Genomic DNA, 20,284 nt, shown 5'->3' on the forward strand with positions numbered 1-20,284 from the left:
TATTTGAATCTTGGCAGTTAAAGCCTGACCTTGGTTTAAAGACGTCAATGCCAGTAGGGAGTGAACGGTTAATTGAAAAAAATGAATCGCAAAAAAGGTGTAGGTGATCATACTCTTGATAGGTAACACAATGGTAAAAAGGTACTGTCTATGAAAAATCCAGATTGTGGAATTCTATTATGAAATAATATTTCTAGTGCGCATTTAATCAATATGTTTTAATGAAAGTTCTGGTTAAAGGCTTAATTCTCGGTATTCGGTTAGATAGGTTCCTGATAAAAAAAAAAAAGACAGAATTATATGTATGACCTCTCCTAAAATGCTTTGGTACAGATTTGGGGATATTAAGTTTAAGATCCACTATGTCTCTTAACTTATACGTTTAGCTTTTGTCAACATGTATGGATGATAATAACTGGGAGAACTATTAAGTCTTGCTTATATTAAACAAGGTAGAAGAGTACTACATAAAATGTAGGAATGCCAAGTGTCTGTTGAAAACTTTGCCCACCAAAAGTAACAAGTTCGTTGTCAAAAAAAAAAACCAAGCATCATATCAGTTTCACGGGTATGACCTCTGGTTGGGATCAGTTTTTTGCGAGTTATACTTTGTCTGTTACTTAAAAAAGATATTTGTATCTACCTTGTTCATTTTAAATTGCATCTTGGATCCGCATCTGGCAGCAAAATCTTATTATATTATGTTGTTCAATGTTACTTACCTTACACATTTACGTTAATGATTTACTCATTAAAATGAATTGGGTGACCCCCTTTTAGTTGTTTATCAATAAAATGGATAAAATACTCTAAGTTAGTTCACTTCGACAAGGGATATCAAATATATTCCCTGGATCTTTTGTATTTGGACTCCGATAGCATTCCCGTTAAACAAATTAATACAGAACAATCCTTAATCGAACACACCTTAATTCTAATAAAAAAAAAACATATATAGGGATTTCTTTATCAATACATTTTATAATAAATGAAAAATACTTTTGTTTATAAATTAAATGGAAGCGATAGTTTTATCTGAATTTTTAACCTTTATAAAGAGACAGATTCTGACAAATTCTGCTTTCGATATTTCTGAAATTGTCAGAAACATATCCTTCTAAATATTTTCCCCGCAACAAATATAATAAAAAGATAGATAAACTATAAGGAAAGACAGAAAAAAGTATAATGGGGCGTTCAACTGCAAAGTATATTGAAAAATAATTGTCATAATCAAAACCATGAAAGATAACTCGAATCGTACATATGATAGGTATGCATGGATAAGTGTGTTAATACGTGATCTTATTAAATGTTAAGTTACTAACATCTGGTAATCCAAACCTTTCGTATGAACAAAACGTCAATATATTTAAACATGTATTCGAGTTTATTAAAAGGTCTGAGAGATTTCTTGTTATATGATACTAATAGTGTTTTTGCGGTACATTCACGTCATCATCCTCATCATCATTACCAATTTTTCCGTTATTATTATTTTATCTTTTTTTTTCAATAGATAGACTCTTATAGTATTGTATATTCTGAATTATTGCATGCTCACATTAATATTGTATTGTAATTTATTGTTATTCGGAGCGGACTTCATAAGTATGGTTTACTTGTGTCCAATCCATTTTACTTTGAGTAAATAAAATATGTTTAAACTAAAACGTGATCTTATGTCAGTAAAATAAAGGCGGGAATCTGGAAAACCACGTGATAAATGAAAATGCAATATTTCTATCAGTTGTCGTCATGATATTTTTGTTTATATGGTCGAAAATTTCAGTGTGTGATTTTGAAAGTCTTGGAATACTTTGTTTAAACTTAAGCGACGTATTTAATCAAATTCGATGGTTGGCAATAACCCGTCCCATTAGGTCCGTACGTCGAGTTACGTACGTATGTCAATTTATTGGAAATCTCTACTATCACCTGTATTCACTGTGGCGGATTCAGGGGGAGCGTAGAGGGCGTACGCCCCCTTTGATTGGAAAATATATTTCTATTCCCCTAAAAGTGAATACATGGAGGCTTATCATCTGTGACTGCATCTTACATTAATTTGTAGGATCCTTTACAATAGATAATTCAGCTGATCTGTAACAATTCCATCTTCATGCCTTATATATCATGTACTGTGTTACGACGCTAGATAAAAACTGACGAGGAAAGGTAACACCCGGCCACCGAAAGCTTTATTTTAGAGCCTAGGTGGTCGAGTGGTCTAGCGCGTCGGGCATAGTGCAAGGCGATTTGGTGCCACGATATCTCAGTAGCATGAGTTCGAATCCCGGCCAGGGAAGAACAAAAAATCTGCTTCCGCAAATTTACAGATCTAACATTGTTGGGCTGTTGTTTAGACGAATTATATATACAGAATGTATTTTCAGCCTTGTATCACCATCACTGCTGGTGATCCGATGGATAAAATCTGTTGTAGAGTCGTCACTGGTTCAGACGTACTTATAATATATATATATATATATATATATTCAGTTTTGGCTATAATTCAGTGGTTTTCGTTGGTTTATGTGTGTCATATTTTTTTTTCGTAAATTATATTGCTGACTATATGGTATAAGTTTTTCTAATTGTTGAAATCTTTCAACAATGAAAGAAAAACTCAATACATCGATACCAACCACAAATAAAACAACTAACTTTAAAAAAAATAGACACACAGCACCGATAGAGGAGTACTTGCAGTTACTGAAAGCTAGTTCAAACCCAATTACAACTAATAAATACATCATGTTTCCCCAGACTAAAGTATAAATCGTATACATCAAACTGATTTAGTGTAAGGACGTCATAAACCTTCTGAGAAACGCACGAAATTGTGTAATGCCAAATTATAAGTAAACAATATCGATAGGACGTAAAATCATGAGTACTCATAACTGTTCATATATATCAATGTATATTTAGTTATGTTTTAATCTTTAAAAAAAATCAATGTTAGTTCCGATAAAAAAAACATCATTAAAATATTTCACTACGGTGTTGAATTGATGGCCTTTAAGAATAAGTTCATTCAAAGGATCAATGAATTTACATAGATCGTATCTAAGTTTACGGGCTTTATAAACAATATCACCGTAAAAGAATAAGGTTCATTTTATGCCAAATATGGCCTTAAATATCAAAAAGAAAGGCAAAAGATGCCAAAGGGACATTCAAACTCTTAAGTCGAAAACAAACTGACAACGGCCAAAAAAGAAAAATACCAACAGGCAAACAACATAAAAGTTCAAAATGGCCATAATTATGTTCTTAAATGGATATATTTCTAAAGCCTTACTACTAGGTTAAAAAAAATCTCTTCCTAAGAGTATATTATAGGCTTCAAAGTCAGCACATTTTGGGTATATTGTCAAAAAACGATGAGTATGTGCATTTTCGGACCATAGATCTTGAGAAAACGCTTGGCCGCAACCTAGGGTCCAAAATGATCTGTAACCAAAGTAGTCAAAGATGATATTGAATCCCTAGACACAAACACTTTCTAGATCAGGGGTGGCGGCCAAAGTAAGTTATGCTAAAAACTGTCAAGAACTGATGCTACAACACAAATAATACATACATTACTTGGTCGTTTTTAATGTGATGTGACAAAAAGAAGTTATTTTGTATAAATAGTAATATCATATCTGTTTCTAGTGAAATTTGTAGTATTTTTACCTGATTAAAAAAAACATCAAAATCTAAGGGCAAGAATGCGAGACATATGGATTACAAATGTCAATCCGGCGGCGACAAGTCTTCTATTAAAAGGGCGCAATGGGTGCCTACCATCAGTCGATAAACTTAGTAAATTCATCGTTTAAAATACTACTTATTTTAGTAGATATGAGTAATATGTATAATTCAACTTCGCATTTTTCATTTCCTTAATAAGCTTTTTATATTTGAAATATTCATTTTATATAAAAGTACACTTCTATATTTAATCTTCTATTTTATTCTCTGCAGTGCGTCCATTTTTGTTTTTATTATCTTACAATTCTTTCTATTACAAAATATGTTAAAAAAAAGGTTTATGTTTAGGGGAGAAATCCGTTTAAAACCAAAAAATGTGTCCTTTTACGCCACAACTCATTTGCACCAATTGGTTTTAAAATACCTAAACCGAAGTTTCATTTGCGCAAAAAACAAACTATACGATTCCGCCAAATTTAAAAAGAATTAATGACTTTTCTGTTCCTTTTATAGCACAATTAGATTTATTCAAATAAAACATTAAACTGTCTAGTCAGGCAACATAATTATATTTAACACTGATTTATAGTCTCTTCGACGTTCTCCTTTTAATTAAGGTATGTTTAACATCATTGCCACTTATCTTGTACTCCTGTGAAAGTCGTAGTTTTTTTCATTTAACACAAACATGTGAACAACCAAAGTGAAAAACAACATGTCTTGGCGCAAATGATACATGATCATGAAAATAGTTATTGTTCATTGTTTAGAAGGAAAAGAAGGAATGTGTATTGTTAAAATGTAGGAAAAGGTGGATGATCGGTCTAGCTCTTTGCTTAAATCTGCAAATTTTGAGACAGAATGACAATTAATGTGTAAAACCGTTTATCTAAAAAAATAAAGGTATTTATTTACAAAAATCAAATATTTGTTTTTGTTCTATTTAATTTTTCAACTTAGCCATATAAGGGGAGATAACTCTTATAGTACAAATTTTATAGGGAAATGATAATGAAATATTTTTAATTTTTTGCTTGAAACAAGAAATCAAGTTTGGCGACACCAGTTTTTCTTTGTATTTTCTACAAGCATATTATGATACCTATCTTCTCATATCTTATTTCAAAATTTTGTCAGATATATTCCTTTCTATTTACAAAAAAGTGTTATTTCGTGCAAACAATAATTGGGCAATTTTGCACAACTTGTAGCTTGAAAAATAGCACTGTGACCCATAGTTTTTATCATATTTTTGAAAAAAGCATGGTAAAATATTCATTGTGGCAAAGTATAAGAAAATGGAGGAAATATATAGCGATGATTCACCTTAAAGGAGTAGGCCCGGTAAGACCCCTTTTTGGCCCCAAAATATTAGTCCAGCGGATCGGTGACAAAATTGTGGGTTTGATGATAAAAGCACCAAATTTGGCATGGTAGTAGTTCTTGGTGATTCAAACAATTTTAGCTATGGACCCACCTTGAAATATCAAAACGGCGGCCTTTTTTCAAGATGGCCGCCATAAAATATCAAAATCAACATATATCATTTATATAAGGTCTAATTTAGGGTAAATTTGGGATGGTAGTAGTGCTGGGTGTTTAGAAAAATATAAGTTATGAACCCAGCTTAAACATTCAATATGGCGGCTTTATCCAAGATGGCCGTCACAAAAAATATCAAAATCAACAAATATTCCTTATTTTAGTTCAAAGTTGTAATGATTGTAGTGGTGGGTGCTTCGAACAATATAAGCTATGGAACCAACTTGAAATTTCAAAATGGCGGCTTTTTCCAAGATGGCCGCCATAAGATATCAAAATTAAAAAAAAATCACTTATAGGTTACAAATTGTTTTGTTTTGACGTATCTTCAGTACAACCTAGTGTCCTATAATACCAAGCGTATGCCACATTTGTATTCTCAAGCCAAACATCAAAAGATTTGTGAGGAAAGTATAGAAAATCGTAACTACGGTACCATTCTTGCAGAACAGTTGTCTACAACGAGTGATCACGTATAGTCACTGGCGTTATTCCAATATTTAAGCTAGACTTAACTAAAATGTATATTTTTCGACTCGAACAGTTTTCTCTGTGATCATAGTAAGGATCTAAATATTGCAGTAATCTCAGGCTTGCAGGCCATTAACAAGGCAGGTGCTTGCTTCTTCTGTTTAGTTGCAATTAAACAAGCAACCGCAATAATCGGTATTACAACGATACTTGAAAAAGCTGCACATGCAGGTAGTTCAAAATGACATGATATAGGAGAAAGTCTTTTCAACAGTCATTAAAAACATAAATTGATAATCGTTTGGCCAAATATTCAGATGCAGTCGAGTTATTTCATTAAGGCAAATCGGACGCTATCCATTTCAAAGTTAATTCTGTTTTATTTCTCTATTCTTCTTTAACATTACATTCAACTGAACTAACACCGTCTCATAATGTATATATGCCTTCTACTGGATGCTAGGACCAGGAAAGGAGGTACTAAATGACATAATGTACAGTTTACGTCTGTCGTTTATGAACGACCCAATTATCCATTTATCTACAGTACTAGTAGATTCCATTTATGAAACATTCAACATTGAATAATTATGTGGTTCCTCCCGCGAAACCTGTATATTTTACAACAGCAGCCGTGGACAATATTGACAACAACATGACTTCAAATACGGCTAAAGAATCGTTACATTGTACGACAATTTCAATATTTCAGCCTTTTCCTAGTCTAACTTTGCAAATTCGTCATAACCTTTTGCTTTGAAATATATATGCATTTCACTTATAATCTCTAGTACTTTAACCAATATATTATGCGCCAGCACAACTGTTCATATTATTGCTATAACTTAGTATATATTTTACTATATAATAAGATATATCCTTAATACTAACCAAATATAACCATGCGTATCATACTTACATCTAATAATAAACGTTTTATGGACATGCAATTTGTCAATTGTCTAACCAGATATACATGTATGCCAACCTGGTATAATTAGTAAAATGTGCAACTATATCCACACATGGTATAAATAAGTCAACAAAATGATAACACAGATGGCTTGAAACAGATAATAATGAAAACATTAAATATGTTTGGATAGCATTCCAGGAATGTAGAGCCAAGACAAATGATCACCCGCCTTTATATATCAGTCCGCATTCACCAATGGTTCAGGAAGAGATCACATCTGTCACGACGATTCGACATTCCATGAATACAACCCAGCAATATGTTAATTGTTTCCGAGACATGTATCAATTATCACTTGTGTTCAATCGTTTTTTGCTTTGCAAAATCGGAACAGTGGAACTGGGCAAACATATTTCTAGCAGAACAAAGAATAGTTTTGTTTTAGGTCTTCATATAGAAATAGCATAGAAATGGCATTGTTGAGGACCTTGTGTGATTAGTTAGAAAACAGTGGTTGAACAAGTGTTCAATCAAGGAAACATAATACTTAATGAGTAGCAGATTTTGTTAGAGGCTCTTATGCATCACGAACAAGATATTTCCATGAGATTACAGTAGGTGTACTTCTCATTCTAATGCAAAGATCCTGATATAATTTTTACTGAGGAACGAGACCCTGGTGAGAACTATGTAACATTTAAAGAATGGAGTTATAAGAGGGAAATTGACAGTCCATTTAACCACAACTGGCCTGTAACATTAAAGAATGAACTAGACATTTTGATGTTAGATCATTAAGAAAATGTTCCTTCCAGGTGTATAAAGATTCCATGATACTGCTTATTTATTGGTTCGTTGCATTTTGCAAAACGTTGTATTACATTTTATGTGTTTTTAAAAGATTTGGTTTGACTATTATTTGCTTTAATAATACTTGGTTGTAAAATTTAGACTGATTGGCAAACATCTTAAAAATGGCCTCCATATTGGATTTTTCAGAGTGGGTCCATAGCTTAAATTGACTACCACACACATATATATAATAAATACAATTGTGTAAAGTTTCATGCTTTAATCATCAAACCCACAATTCTTCTAAAAATATGCACGGATCAGCTGGACTATATAGCATTTTTATAAATTTGTTGAAATGTAAATTTTTAGCTTTTTATCGGAAAGTAGATTAGTTTTGTTACATAAATATGGGCTGTTTTTGACAATACAATGCACATGCATCACGTACTAGAATCATAAATTCATGCAAAATTACTGAAATCTTCACAATTTTAGCATTTGTGCTAATTTTAAGACGGTTTTTGTCTAAAATGGAAGTGGTCGCATGTGTGTTCAGTCTTAATATTAAAATAGATGTTGTATATGATGATAATACATATCATATATAAAACAAGAGGCTCTCAAGAGCCTGAATCGCTCACCAGTATTTCAGAGGAGAAGATTTTTAAATGTTAGCAAACTTGATGAACAAATTGTGTAAAATTGTCTTTAAAGGGCAATAACTCCTTACGGGGTCAATTGACAATTTTGGTCATGTAACTTTTTTGTAGATCTTTGCTGAACATTATTGCTGCTTACAGTTTATATATATCTATAATAATATTCAAAATAATAACAAAAAACTGCAAAATTTTGTTAAAACTACCATTTCGGTGGCAGCAACCCAACAATGGGTTGTTCGATTCGTCTGATAATTTCAGGGCCGATAGATCTTGACCAATTAAACAATTTTACCCCATGTCACATTTGCTCTAAAAGATTTAGTTTTTGAGATATAAGCCAAAAACTGCATTTGACCCTTATGTTCTATTTTTAGCCATGGCGGCCATGTTTATTGATGGATACAAACTTTGGATACAATTTATAAACAAGATACCCTAAGGAACATTTAGTTAAAGTTTGAAGGTAATTGGCCCAGTAGTTTCAGAGGAGAAGATTTTTAAATGTTAGCAAACTTGATAAACAAATTGTGTAAAATTGTCTTTAAAGGGCAATATCTCCTTAAGGGGTCAATTGACAATTATGGTCATATTAACTTTTTTGTAGATCTTACTTTGCTGAACATTATTGCTGCTTACAGTTTAAATATATCTATAATAATATTCAAAATAATAACAAAAAACTGAAAAATTTTGTTAAAACTACCAATTCGGTGGCAGCAACCCAACAATGGGTTGTTTGATTCATCTGAAAATTTCAGAGCTGATAGATCTTGACCAATTGAACAATTTTACCCCATGTCAGATTTGCTCTAAAAGCTTTAGTTTTTGAGATATAAGCCAAAAACTGCATTTGACCCCTATGTTCTATTTTTAGCCATGGCGGCCATGTTTGTCGATGGATCAAAACTTCGGATACAATTTATAAACTAGATAACTTAAGGAACAATTATTTAAAGTTTGAAGGTATTTGGCCCAGTAGTTTCAGAGGAGAAGATTTTTTAAATAGTTTACGACGACAGACGACGACGACAGACGACGGACGCTAAGTGATGGCATAAGCTCACATGGGGCCCTTCGGGCCCCGGTGAACTAAAAAGGTGGAGACTGAACACGAATGCGGCCACTTACATCTGAAAAGTGACGTTTTATTTTAGACTTTTCATATTTAAGCTTGAATTTGATGACCAAATCAGTTCAAATCTTTTACATAAACTAATTGAATCGACTGAAGAAGACACTTAAGTGTTAAGAAAATGTCAAAAATCTTTCTTCTGATGTACTTCAAATTTTTGGCCAAAACTAGCCCCTACCGGACCTTCTCATTTAATGAAAAGCAGAGAGGCGGAGGCATGTTATTTACTTGTTTAACTTATTTTCATCTGCTGTCTTAAAAACACTTAAAATACAGCCTGAATTATATCGGTGCGACATTATATAACGTTGCGACAACGTTGTATGGATGATGGCGTCCACATAATGACGTTGTTTTGACGTCGTTTTCCGGCGTTGCGACAACGGTAAACTAAATTTATCGGCAATTTGTTCAGTTTCCCTTTGATCTTACTGCCTAATATTTTTAGGATCATGGACAGGACTTAATACTCGAAAATATTAGGCAATGACGTCATGTATCAGTGCAGCAAGTGCTCAAGTCCATCCACGTCAATTTATCAATGAAATGCACGCGACTTCATTCATACAACCGAACAACTATCCCAACATTTTGTACGCGTAAAAGTAGTTTTACTAACTATTTCATTTTACTTCATATTCTCAACCAGAAAAATAAACAGCTAGGACAAATTGCCGATAAAAAGAATAATGCTCGCTTGATATTCTTGCTGATAAAGTCGGTATCAAAAACAAAAATGCCATTATTTTATATATATATATGTTGTCAGAATCATTTGTTGAGATTACAGTCTGTACGTGCCTGTTTTTTTTTTATTGATACAATCATCTGAAAATATTGAATATTTGCTGTATTCTTTCAAGTGTTGCCAAAGGGTTAATCTGCATTGAAAATTTGATATATAAGAAATAAAATAGAAATAGTAAAAACTTAACCAGAAGTGTATTTTAACTCATCATAGATACCAGAACTAAATTTTGTACGCCAGACGCGCATGTCGTCTACAAAGACTCACCAGTGACGCTCGAATCAAAGTATGAGTTTAGGAGCATTAAGGACCCAAAATTCCGAAAGGTTTTTCCCTAAAACATCTAAGGTAGTCTATTCCTGGTGTAGAGCATCCTTTGTTTTTTGGATGCAAGTTATTAAGAAATATTAGGATATATTAGGATTACAGATGAAAAGTTATAAAGTGTAGCCTAAGAATAAACAGAGAGGTTACAAAATATGGGGCAAAAGTTGAATACATGAGAAGCAAACATTCAACCCTCTTGTTCGATTACTACAATATTATCGAATATAAAACAACATTTACCTAAAAAACGCCGTTTTGATGTGATTTTATCCAAATTTGAATCGTAGAAGTAACATAATAACCTTCAGTTTGTAAGTTCTCATTTGTATGACGTCACGTTAAGCCAAGACGTAAAAATGTATATACGCCAAAATCATTCATGAAGTTTCGCGGAATTTTATTTTATTTCAAATCTATACATTTTTCAAGCTCTAACGTATCATTTCCAAGTTTTTGTAATGCATTTGAATCGGAATAACAGTACTGTAGTTGAAGAGTTAATGCCGCCGTCAATTTTGATTCAAGCGTGTATCTATTTTTTTTTTATTTTGTTTGGCAAAACTCTCCTTGTCATATCTTAATGATGGGCACCTATGTTAATCCATAGCGCGAACTACCGACAAGGGACATGTATGTCCTAATCGCGACCAAAGGGTTAATGTGATTACATTTTGATAGCCTTGAAATACAACAGCTGGACGTATGCGATGTCACAATGCCCGACTATGACGTCATGCGATGTATGCTGTTACACCCTGATAAAATTACATAGGAGATCCATTGAAGAAAAAGATTACACTGTATAATCTTTGGTGTTTCATTTGAAAGAGATACAGTAAAGAACAGGTGCTTGCATAAATTAAAAATATGGACAGATGTGTCCCTCGGCACAGTCGGTGTGGACATACGTGTCTCTCCGGCACCAATAGCGTTAAAACATCAAGAAATACTACACATGTTGTTATTGTTTGGAAATTTATGTTTCAGAACACAAGATCTCCAGTGTGATAACAGTGTCAATAACATTTTGCGTGGTTGGTCTTATAGCAACAGTGGCTGCATTAGCATATTCACTAAAAGTACGAAAAAAGTCTAACATTACTGAAGTAGCTGATTTTAATTTCCATCCACATATAAAGAATGGACCAAAAATTTCCACAGTGATGAAGAATTTATTATATGAGTTTTTAGAGAAAGATAGATTAAATAGGAGACAAAACATTTTAAACAAACAGCAATCAACAGTCAAGACATATGGCACTATTGAATCGTCAGACGATGACACGATGCTCTTATACAATCTGTGATAACTTTTTTTGTAATAGTTAGTATTGCTTAATATTTTCATACCATTTTACAACATATGTATTTAAATTTTGTGAACAGTCAAACAACGGTAGTTATGCCCCGCCTATTAAAGATAGTAATGTGGCATTATGTATTCTGGTTTGTCCGTTCGTCCGACTGGTAGACAGGTTAGTTTTAGGTCAAGGTAGTTAATCATTAAGTTGTATTCACATCAACATGACATTACTACACATGTTGAACTTTAGAAACTTTATGACAAATTTCGGTTTTGAACCAAATTTCACGGTTCACTATATACAATTAAGTAGATGTGTATGATTGCAAAAGAGACAAATATCCACCAAAAAAAAAATGAGAATGTAAATAATTAAGGTCACTCTAAACCTCGAAACCAATACTGTAAGCTATAAAAGGTTGAATCTTCACCCCAAAAAGCGACTTGGAAAATTGAAATCAGAGAACAATGGCAATATTTTAGTGATGGCCTTTCCTTATTTATCTGGCAAACACTAATTACAGAGTTGTGAACAGTCTGAAAACCTTCTTGACTCTATAACTGCTAAATGTGTTGTGATGAATATATGTCAACTATACGTCCCCAGTAAAAGCTATATTATGAAAAATCCCAAACATTTTGATTTTGGCAGAATTGATCTTCCTTAAGAATGCCATAGGCAAAACTCCTTTCCTTTAAGCTTAGCACCTTAGATCTTTGTGTTCATTTAGGTCCACCGACTATGAGGGCTACAGAAAACTACACCATGCATCCATGGGTCTTAGAGGATGTTCACTTATCAAATCAAAGTTTTTTTAATGAGCACAGTGACCTTTTCCTATGATTCAAGCCACAAACCAAATTTATGCTAGCTTCATAATTGTCAGTAAGCATCAGTGTGGTGCAGCTTGTTTGCACATGTTTGCAAATAAAGGACACTCTTTGCGTTTTCTGAAACAAATAAGCATGGTAAGAGAGTGTTATTATATGTACAATCAGTCACAAATTTTACACTTTGCATAGTAATTAATTACCAGACATTTTCTAATAGCTTGGAACTACTTTACATGACTTAATAACAATAAATGGATATATATGATAGTTGATTAATGTCGGTGCATGTCCAATGGTGAACCCTTTCAAATTTTACATTTTGATTTTTTTGAAACTACATAGTTATCAAACTGTGCATACAAATGGACATGTTGTTCCATTTCTGATGATAGTTCAAGTTTGCTTTGACCAAACTTTCCAAAATTTTATACAGTTTAACTATCCTTTATAATAAATTTTCTTTTTTTTTCAAATTTAGAGTAATGGGACTTTGAACCTTGAAAAAATGATTATATTTTTCTATATCTGATGACAATTCGTTTAAATTCGAGGAATTCAAGAAAGTTTTCTCTGACCAAAATTTTTCAATTACTACAATTTTCCTTTGGTATTTACATTTCCGCTTTCGGGGCTGCCAAGTGTTTGGCGCTTTTCAAATCAAAGTTGATATATGTAGAATTTTAAACAATCACTCATTGCTTTTACAATTCGTAGGAAATATGTGCATTATGTAAGAAAGGTGAAAAAAAAGGAATAAAATGGGTTATTGTTTACAGTTTTGACATACTAGTACCCTGGAATATCACGATCTCATTGCACAATAAACTGTTTGTTTTTGTTAAAATGTTATATAATGTTTTATTTTTAGATCAGTAGGTCTAAAAGGCTATGTGAGCTCTTAGCGTTCGTCGTCATGATTTCTTATGATTAAGGGGAGGACCATTTATGTGTGTGTGTGGGGGGGGGGGGGGGTGGAGGCTAGGGACAGGAGGATTTTTTGGCGGATTAAATATTCATGTTATGCTACTACGCTTGCTTATTTTTTTCTGCAGCTGTACCGCGCATAAATTTATTTTCACTTTTGTACACAATTATTTCCTACATCCTCCATCCTGTCTTGGGTAAGATTATTTATTTTCAGTTCTTACTAGGCCTTGATATTCATTTTTTCAAAATCATTCTGCCCTCAGATGTTAAAACTTATTTAGCTTCATATACATGTATCTAGTCACAAACATATGTACTGTGGATACCATTGAAAATGCTTGTCTCAATTACAGCTATACCAATTAGACTATAAATTATAGTACATATTCTCGTATGCTGTCTCATACCAAGTTCTATTATATATCGTTTAAACAATACTTGTGTTGATAACATAACTACACAAAAACGCAAGCTGTATGTTTGGTTAATTCAGAAAGCAAATAATTACAAAAAGTAACAAAATAGCAAAGCAAATATTAAAAACTAAAGCTTAGCGAAACAAGAATACAATACAAATACACTAAGCTTACTTCATACATCGTGCAAGTGGCACATTTCCATATAAACCTTTAAATACTCATCTTTGGTAAGGTTTAAATATACCTGTATAATGAAAATCATTAAAACAAACCTCTGTTAAGCATTATTTATTGTTTATAGTACAAACCCATGTCTACTATAGAAATTAATGTTAAGCCTAGATATCTATTTTTAGCTCTTAAGATATATTACTTTAATTCGATTAACCCTTAGAAATTACAGCATTCATAACGGTCCACTCGATCCGCCCATTCATTCATTTTTATACGTAAAGTTTATCTTCAAATCATTATTAAACCAGATTTTAATAGATTATTGAATTATTATTATATGTGATCGTAAAATCTACTCTTTTTATGGTTGTATACTTTTACAATCTGTTTGTTATAAAGTTTAACACTCGTTCTCGGCATTCACTCGAAACATGCATACATTGTAAAATATGAACTATTGGACCGTTATTGAAATATTAATAAAGAAAGAATAAGACTGACCTTGTTAAAGAAACTTTTCCAATAACATAATCATTGTTATTTAAGATATTTAGACCCCGTTCTGACTAGCTTTTTTTCAATCGATCTAAATTTAAATCGATCTAAATAAAACCAGTTAGCGTTCACATTATCTTTAATAATAACGATCTCTGTCGGTCTAATCTGAACCACTGCGTTCACACTACAAGTAAAATTGCAATCGATCTGACCTTATAACCCGTGAAATTGTAAACACTGTGTATAAATAGAAATATTTAATCAAATTAATGTGTTGATACACACGCTTGCAAAAAAATAATGGATGAAGTTATTGTTTCACTTGAATTACAGGTTAAAATGTTGATACTACTGTTCGTAAAGTTTTTGTTAACTTTCAGCCCTTTTATGTTGGTCATCCATTTTGTAATAAATTGCACGTGTAATTTTGCCGCCATGCATACATGCGCACAAATTATTTCCGATTGAATCGTACTAGTTTAGATCGATCTCTGCGTTCATATTTAAAGTTAGATCTGTTCACTTTAGATCGATTCAAACTAAACTACCTCTTTTGGTAATTTCTAAAGTTGTTAAATTGCAGACAAGTAAATGTATATATGTGTTGACAACAAGATGTCTTCCCATAAGATATAAAACAAGGAATTCAACCGCCAAAAATTACTAACCAATAGTAGAAATATAAGTTAGCGCTCAAATCAACCGGGGAAATAAGTTCTAACTGCAGTAAAACCAAACAGAAATATACAAAATACATAAAATAAGAGGTTATCACATAAACATAAGAAATTACGAAAACATTAGATAATTTTCGAAATCAGTTTTTGTCAAAAAGTGAATAGTGACGAAAAATTAGAGAAATTGAATACATTATTTTTATCCCTTGTCCTGTTGTACGAATACGATGATACAGACAGTCAGTAGTTTTCATTTAGACCATTTAACTTTATATTTACTCCATATTGTGAAAACCAACAACAATAACACCGTGTTTTACAGCTTCATGATAACAGCCAACAACTGCAAACAATTACTATATCAGGGGCAATAACTCCATAAGAGGTCAACAAATTTTTCTCCAATTATCAGAGTGTTTACGTCTTGTTATGTTGAACCTTTTTGCTATTTACACTTTTAATCTAGCTCTTATAGTTTTCACGATAACAGCCACCAACTACTAAAGATTGGGAAAACATCGATATTTCAGGGGTAATAACTCCAAAACGAGTAGTTAGATTTTTCTCCAATTTTCAGGGTGAATACATCTTGTCATGCTGATCATTTTTGAAATTTACACTTTTAACCTAGTCTCTATAGTTTTTGAAACAATGGCAAGGAAATGCCGAAAATTTAACTGTAATTTAATGTAACTCCAAAACGGGTAGACAAATTGTTTTCAAAATTTAAGAACTAGTTGTGCTAATCAATTTTATCCTGTCATTTTTTGTATTATTTCTATAGTATAAGAGATATTAGCAATAAAATGCTCCACAGGGCGCAGCTTGATACGACCGCAGAGATCGAACCCTGAACAATTGGGGCAAGTATGGACACAACATTCAAGCTTGATACAGCTCTGAATTTGGATTGTGATTAAATATTTGACACAGCATAGGTTTCTGACATAGATTGAATGTGTTCTAAGAACTTTAAAATATGAAATTGGCTGTTATGATCCAATATCCAAAATCTAACTACATGGTTAGATTCAACATATTAAAGAACCCAAATAATTAAATTTTTTATGAAATCAAACAAAACAGAAGTTTAATTTTGGACCCTTTGGACCACAATGTGGACCAATTCGATAACGGGGCCCAAAACCAAAAATCTATATACACGGTTCGAATCAGCATGTCAAAGAACCCTATATATTCAATGTTTGTTGAAATTAATCTAGGTTAAATTTAGACCCCGATTTGAACCAACTTGAAAACTGGGCCCACAATCAAAAATCTAAATATATGTTTAGATTCAGCATATCAAAGAACCCCAAAAATTCATTTTTTGTTGAAATCAAACAAAGTTTAATTTTGGAACACAACACAAATTTAAATTAGATGAAACCAATGTGTGAAAAATTGTCAATTCATTTAATTTTGTAAGTGGACCCTTTGGACCTTAAAAAAGTGGACCAATTTAACGACGGGGCCCAAAATCCAAAATCTCAATACACGGTTAGGTTCGGCATATCAAAGAACCCAATAATATTTTTTTTTTATGAAATCAAACAAAGTTTAATTTTTGACCCTTTGGACCTCAATGTGGACAAATATAAAAACGGGTCCCAAAATCCCAAAATCTCAATACACGGTTATATTTAGCATATTAAAGAAACCCAAGAATTCAAGACTTTGAATTGAACCCCATTGAAATTGGTCAAGAAATAAGCAATGTATACAAAGTATAAGAAAAGTATTGTTTTTGGCCCCTTATCCTAAACGGTTAGGGCCATAACCCCCAAAATAAATCCCATCTCCCTTTTTTGGTATGGAACCTTGTTGTACAATTTCAGAGGAGAAGATTTTAAAGAAAAGTTTACTGACGACGGACCCACAGTAATGGCGAAAACTCACATGGTCCTTCGAGCCAGGTTAGCTAATAAAAAAGGAATAGACGGCTCTTGAGTTCATCATACATAGTAAGAAAAAAGAGATATGGCATTATTTCTAGAGAAAATAAACATGTACGCAAGAACATTGTAAATTTTAAACCCTTTAAAGATGTCACCAAGCACAATAGACCTATTAAGATTTTCAAAAGTTAGAAGGTATGTTATCAAGGAAAACGGACAGAAAGTCGCATAATCGATAGAGCAAAAAGTCACTGTAAATCAATTAAGTGGTTGTTTGAATATATATGAGAAATTGTTCTGAAATAATTTCGTTTTATGAGATTCATTCGTTTTACAGAGTAAGGAAATTGTTCATCTGAATTGTTACATGGAGATTTATCAAATTTCAATCATGCAAATGAGATGTTTTGCTACCATGAAGCCAGTTAGCCAAACAAATCGCTAGTAGTTTGATATATATATTAAGGCGACAGAAGTTTACTGATGTTCAAATCTTGTAAATCGATTAATATCTCATGTGCATTTTCAAATTGTACTCCAACTTTGTAGACTAGAAATAAGTTATGATCAAAATCTTTTTTGTTGATCTTGTCATGCTGATTATTGTTGCTGTTAACAGTTTCTCTCTATCCACCAAAGTTTTCGCCAAAATGGAAAATAGGTAAATCTCATAGTTAAAGGAACTCCTATGAAGAGTTGACTGACAATTTCGGCCATGCTGACATGTTTGTAGATATTATCCAGCTAATAATTTTTGCTATAATAAGTTTCTATCTATCTATTATAGTTTCAAGATAATAGGCAAAAAAGCATAGTTTTTGACAAAATGCAAAACATAGATATTAGAATGCTCCGCAGGGCGCAGCTTGATACGACCACAGTGGCAGAACACTGAGCAATTGGGCCAAGTATGAAAACAAAATTCAAGCTCTGAATTTTGATTGTGACACAGAATGAATGTGGTCTAAGAACTAAAAAAAATGAAATTAGACATTTGGACCCTGATTTCGACCAACTTGAAATACGAGCCCAAAATCAAAAATCTAAAAACATGTATAGATTCAGCATATCAAAGAACCCCAAGAATTCAATTTTTGTAAAAATCAAACAAAGTTTTATTTTGGAGCCTTTTTGTACCTCAATGTGGACCAATTTAAAAACGGGTCCATAATTGAAAATCTAGATATACGGTTAGATTCGGCATATAAAAGAACCCCAATAATTCAATTTTTGAAGAAATCAAACAAAGTTTAATTTTGGACCCTTTGGACCTCAATGTGGACCAATCTAAACGAGGGGCCCAAAATTGAAAATTTCGATACGTGGTTGGATTCCGCATATCAAAGAAACCCAAGAATTCAAGACTTTGAATTAAACCCCATTGGGTTTGCGGTCGTATAAAACCATCATTCAGGGGAAATAACTTTTATAAGGATCAGTTGACAATTTCGGCCATAATGACTGAAAAGATCTTAACAGGTCTTATTGCCCTGAACATTTTGCTTTTTAGCTGTTTCTCTCTACCTTTTATAGTGTGTACAAAAATGAAAAGAGCAATAACTGTTCTCGGGGGGTCAATTGACAATTTCAACCATGTTGACTTATTTGTTGATCTTATGTATAGTGTTGTTGTTTATCTATCTTTGTTCAGTGGGAAATCTAGTGAACGAGAACAATATAGAAACTTCAATCTTCTTATGAAAAAGTCGAGAAAATTAATAATAAAACAATGCCGGTGACGATACTGATCAAAAGTTATTTTTAAACAACAATTGTACATTTTAAAGAAATTATTTGTTAAACTGTGTTATAAGAAATATACATGCAAATATACGATGTTTTATGTTCAGTATTTATAGAGATAATTGCATTGAAAGCTTGTGAAACTGAAATCTTAAAAAATGTAAAGGTTCATCAGAAGGAATTGAAAAATATGGCTCTGTTTACACCACAAAATTTACTCTGAGTACAGGCAAACCTGTGCACCTTGAAAAGTTTTAAGACACGGCGGAAACTAGGTAAATAAAGTTTGAATGCATTTTATGTTTCAGAATATCAAACACTTACCTGGAATTTGAGATTCCTTTTTTTTAACTCACCTGGCCCATTCTCACCTGGCCCAATGGGTCAAGTGAGCTTTTATCATCACAAGGCGTCCATCGTCCGTCGTCGTCGTCATCTTCGTCCGTTAACTTTTACAAAAATCTTTTCCTCTTAAACTACTGGGCCAAATTTTACCAAACTTGGCCACAATTATAATTGGGGTGTCTTGTTTAAATAATATGTCCGATGACCCCACTTGCCAACCAACATGGCCGCCATGGCTAAAAATAGAACATAGGGGTAAAATGCAAGTTTTGTCTATTATCTTGAAAACTGCTATGAGTAGAGAAAATTTAACAGGGGCAAAAGTGTTCAGAATGTTGAGATCTACCTACTGTCCCTTTAAGTCAAGACAGTCAGATGACTTCTTATAGGAGTTATTGCCCTTAAATGACAAATTTTATTATTTTTTTTCATTTTTGCATATCATTTTGAAAATAATAACAGATAATGGGAAACTTAAATAAGCAAAAATGATCAATACAACAAGATCTCTAAATAAGTCAAACATGGCCGAAATCATACGACGACTTTTTATTGAAGTTATTGCCCTTTAATGACGATTTCTACCAATTTCTAACGTTTTTGGCTGATATCTTAAAAAGTATAATAGATAGAAAGAAACTTTTAACGGGAAATAATGATCAGAAAGACAAGATCTACAAATTGATTAATATCAAAATGTCAACAGAGTATTTTTGAAGCTTTTTCCCTTTAATTGTGTCTAAAAATGGCAGTGTTCTGTTGAACTGTGTTGCCTTTGTAGATATTCATTTGATTTTGAACCTTTAAATGTTTAGGGAGAATGGAGTTACAGTTTTCGTTTTAGTTTACAATACATTTTGAAAATTAAAGTTGTTGTATAATTTATTTTATAGTTGAATGAATAGAAGTTTAGGAAAATATTAATTGGATTGTGTCCCTTGTTCTAATATTCTGGGATAAATGAAATATATAGACTAGTTTTGGTATGAATATGTTTAAGAAATATTTGAACCATACCATTAACTTTACATGAATGAAGGCCATCTTTTCAGTGTGATAATATCCAAGACAAATAATCAAGAAGTTGGTTATTGAACAGGATTAGTCGAAATAGTTTGACGTCGTTTAAAGCTATTTTTGATTTTTTTTTGTGACGATATACAAGTCA

At 32.4% G+C, this 20,284-nt stretch overlaps 1 protein-coding gene across 1 annotated transcript in view; it reads left to right on the forward strand.

The window, feature by feature from the left end:
* Nucleotides 1–13,058, forward strand: part of LOC127709717 (uncharacterized) — a 167,310-nt gene extending 154,252 nt beyond the window's left edge. Inside the window, exon 6 of the mRNA XM_052215381.1 lies at nt 11,286–13,058. Coding sequence (XP_052071341.1) covers nt 11,286–11,605 — 320 coding nt within the window. The 3' untranslated portion in view covers nt 11,606–13,058. The remainder of the gene's footprint in view (nt 1–11,285) is intronic.
* Nucleotides 13,059–20,284: the final 7,226 nt, after the last annotated feature.

The sequence above is a fragment of the Mytilus californianus genome, unplaced genomic scaffold, assembly GCF_021869535.1.
Source record: "Mytilus californianus isolate M0D057914Y unplaced genomic scaffold, xbMytCali1.0.p SCAF_7, whole genome shotgun sequence".
In the NCBI taxonomy this organism is placed as follows: domain Eukaryota; kingdom Metazoa; phylum Mollusca; class Bivalvia; order Mytilida; family Mytilidae; genus Mytilus; species Mytilus californianus.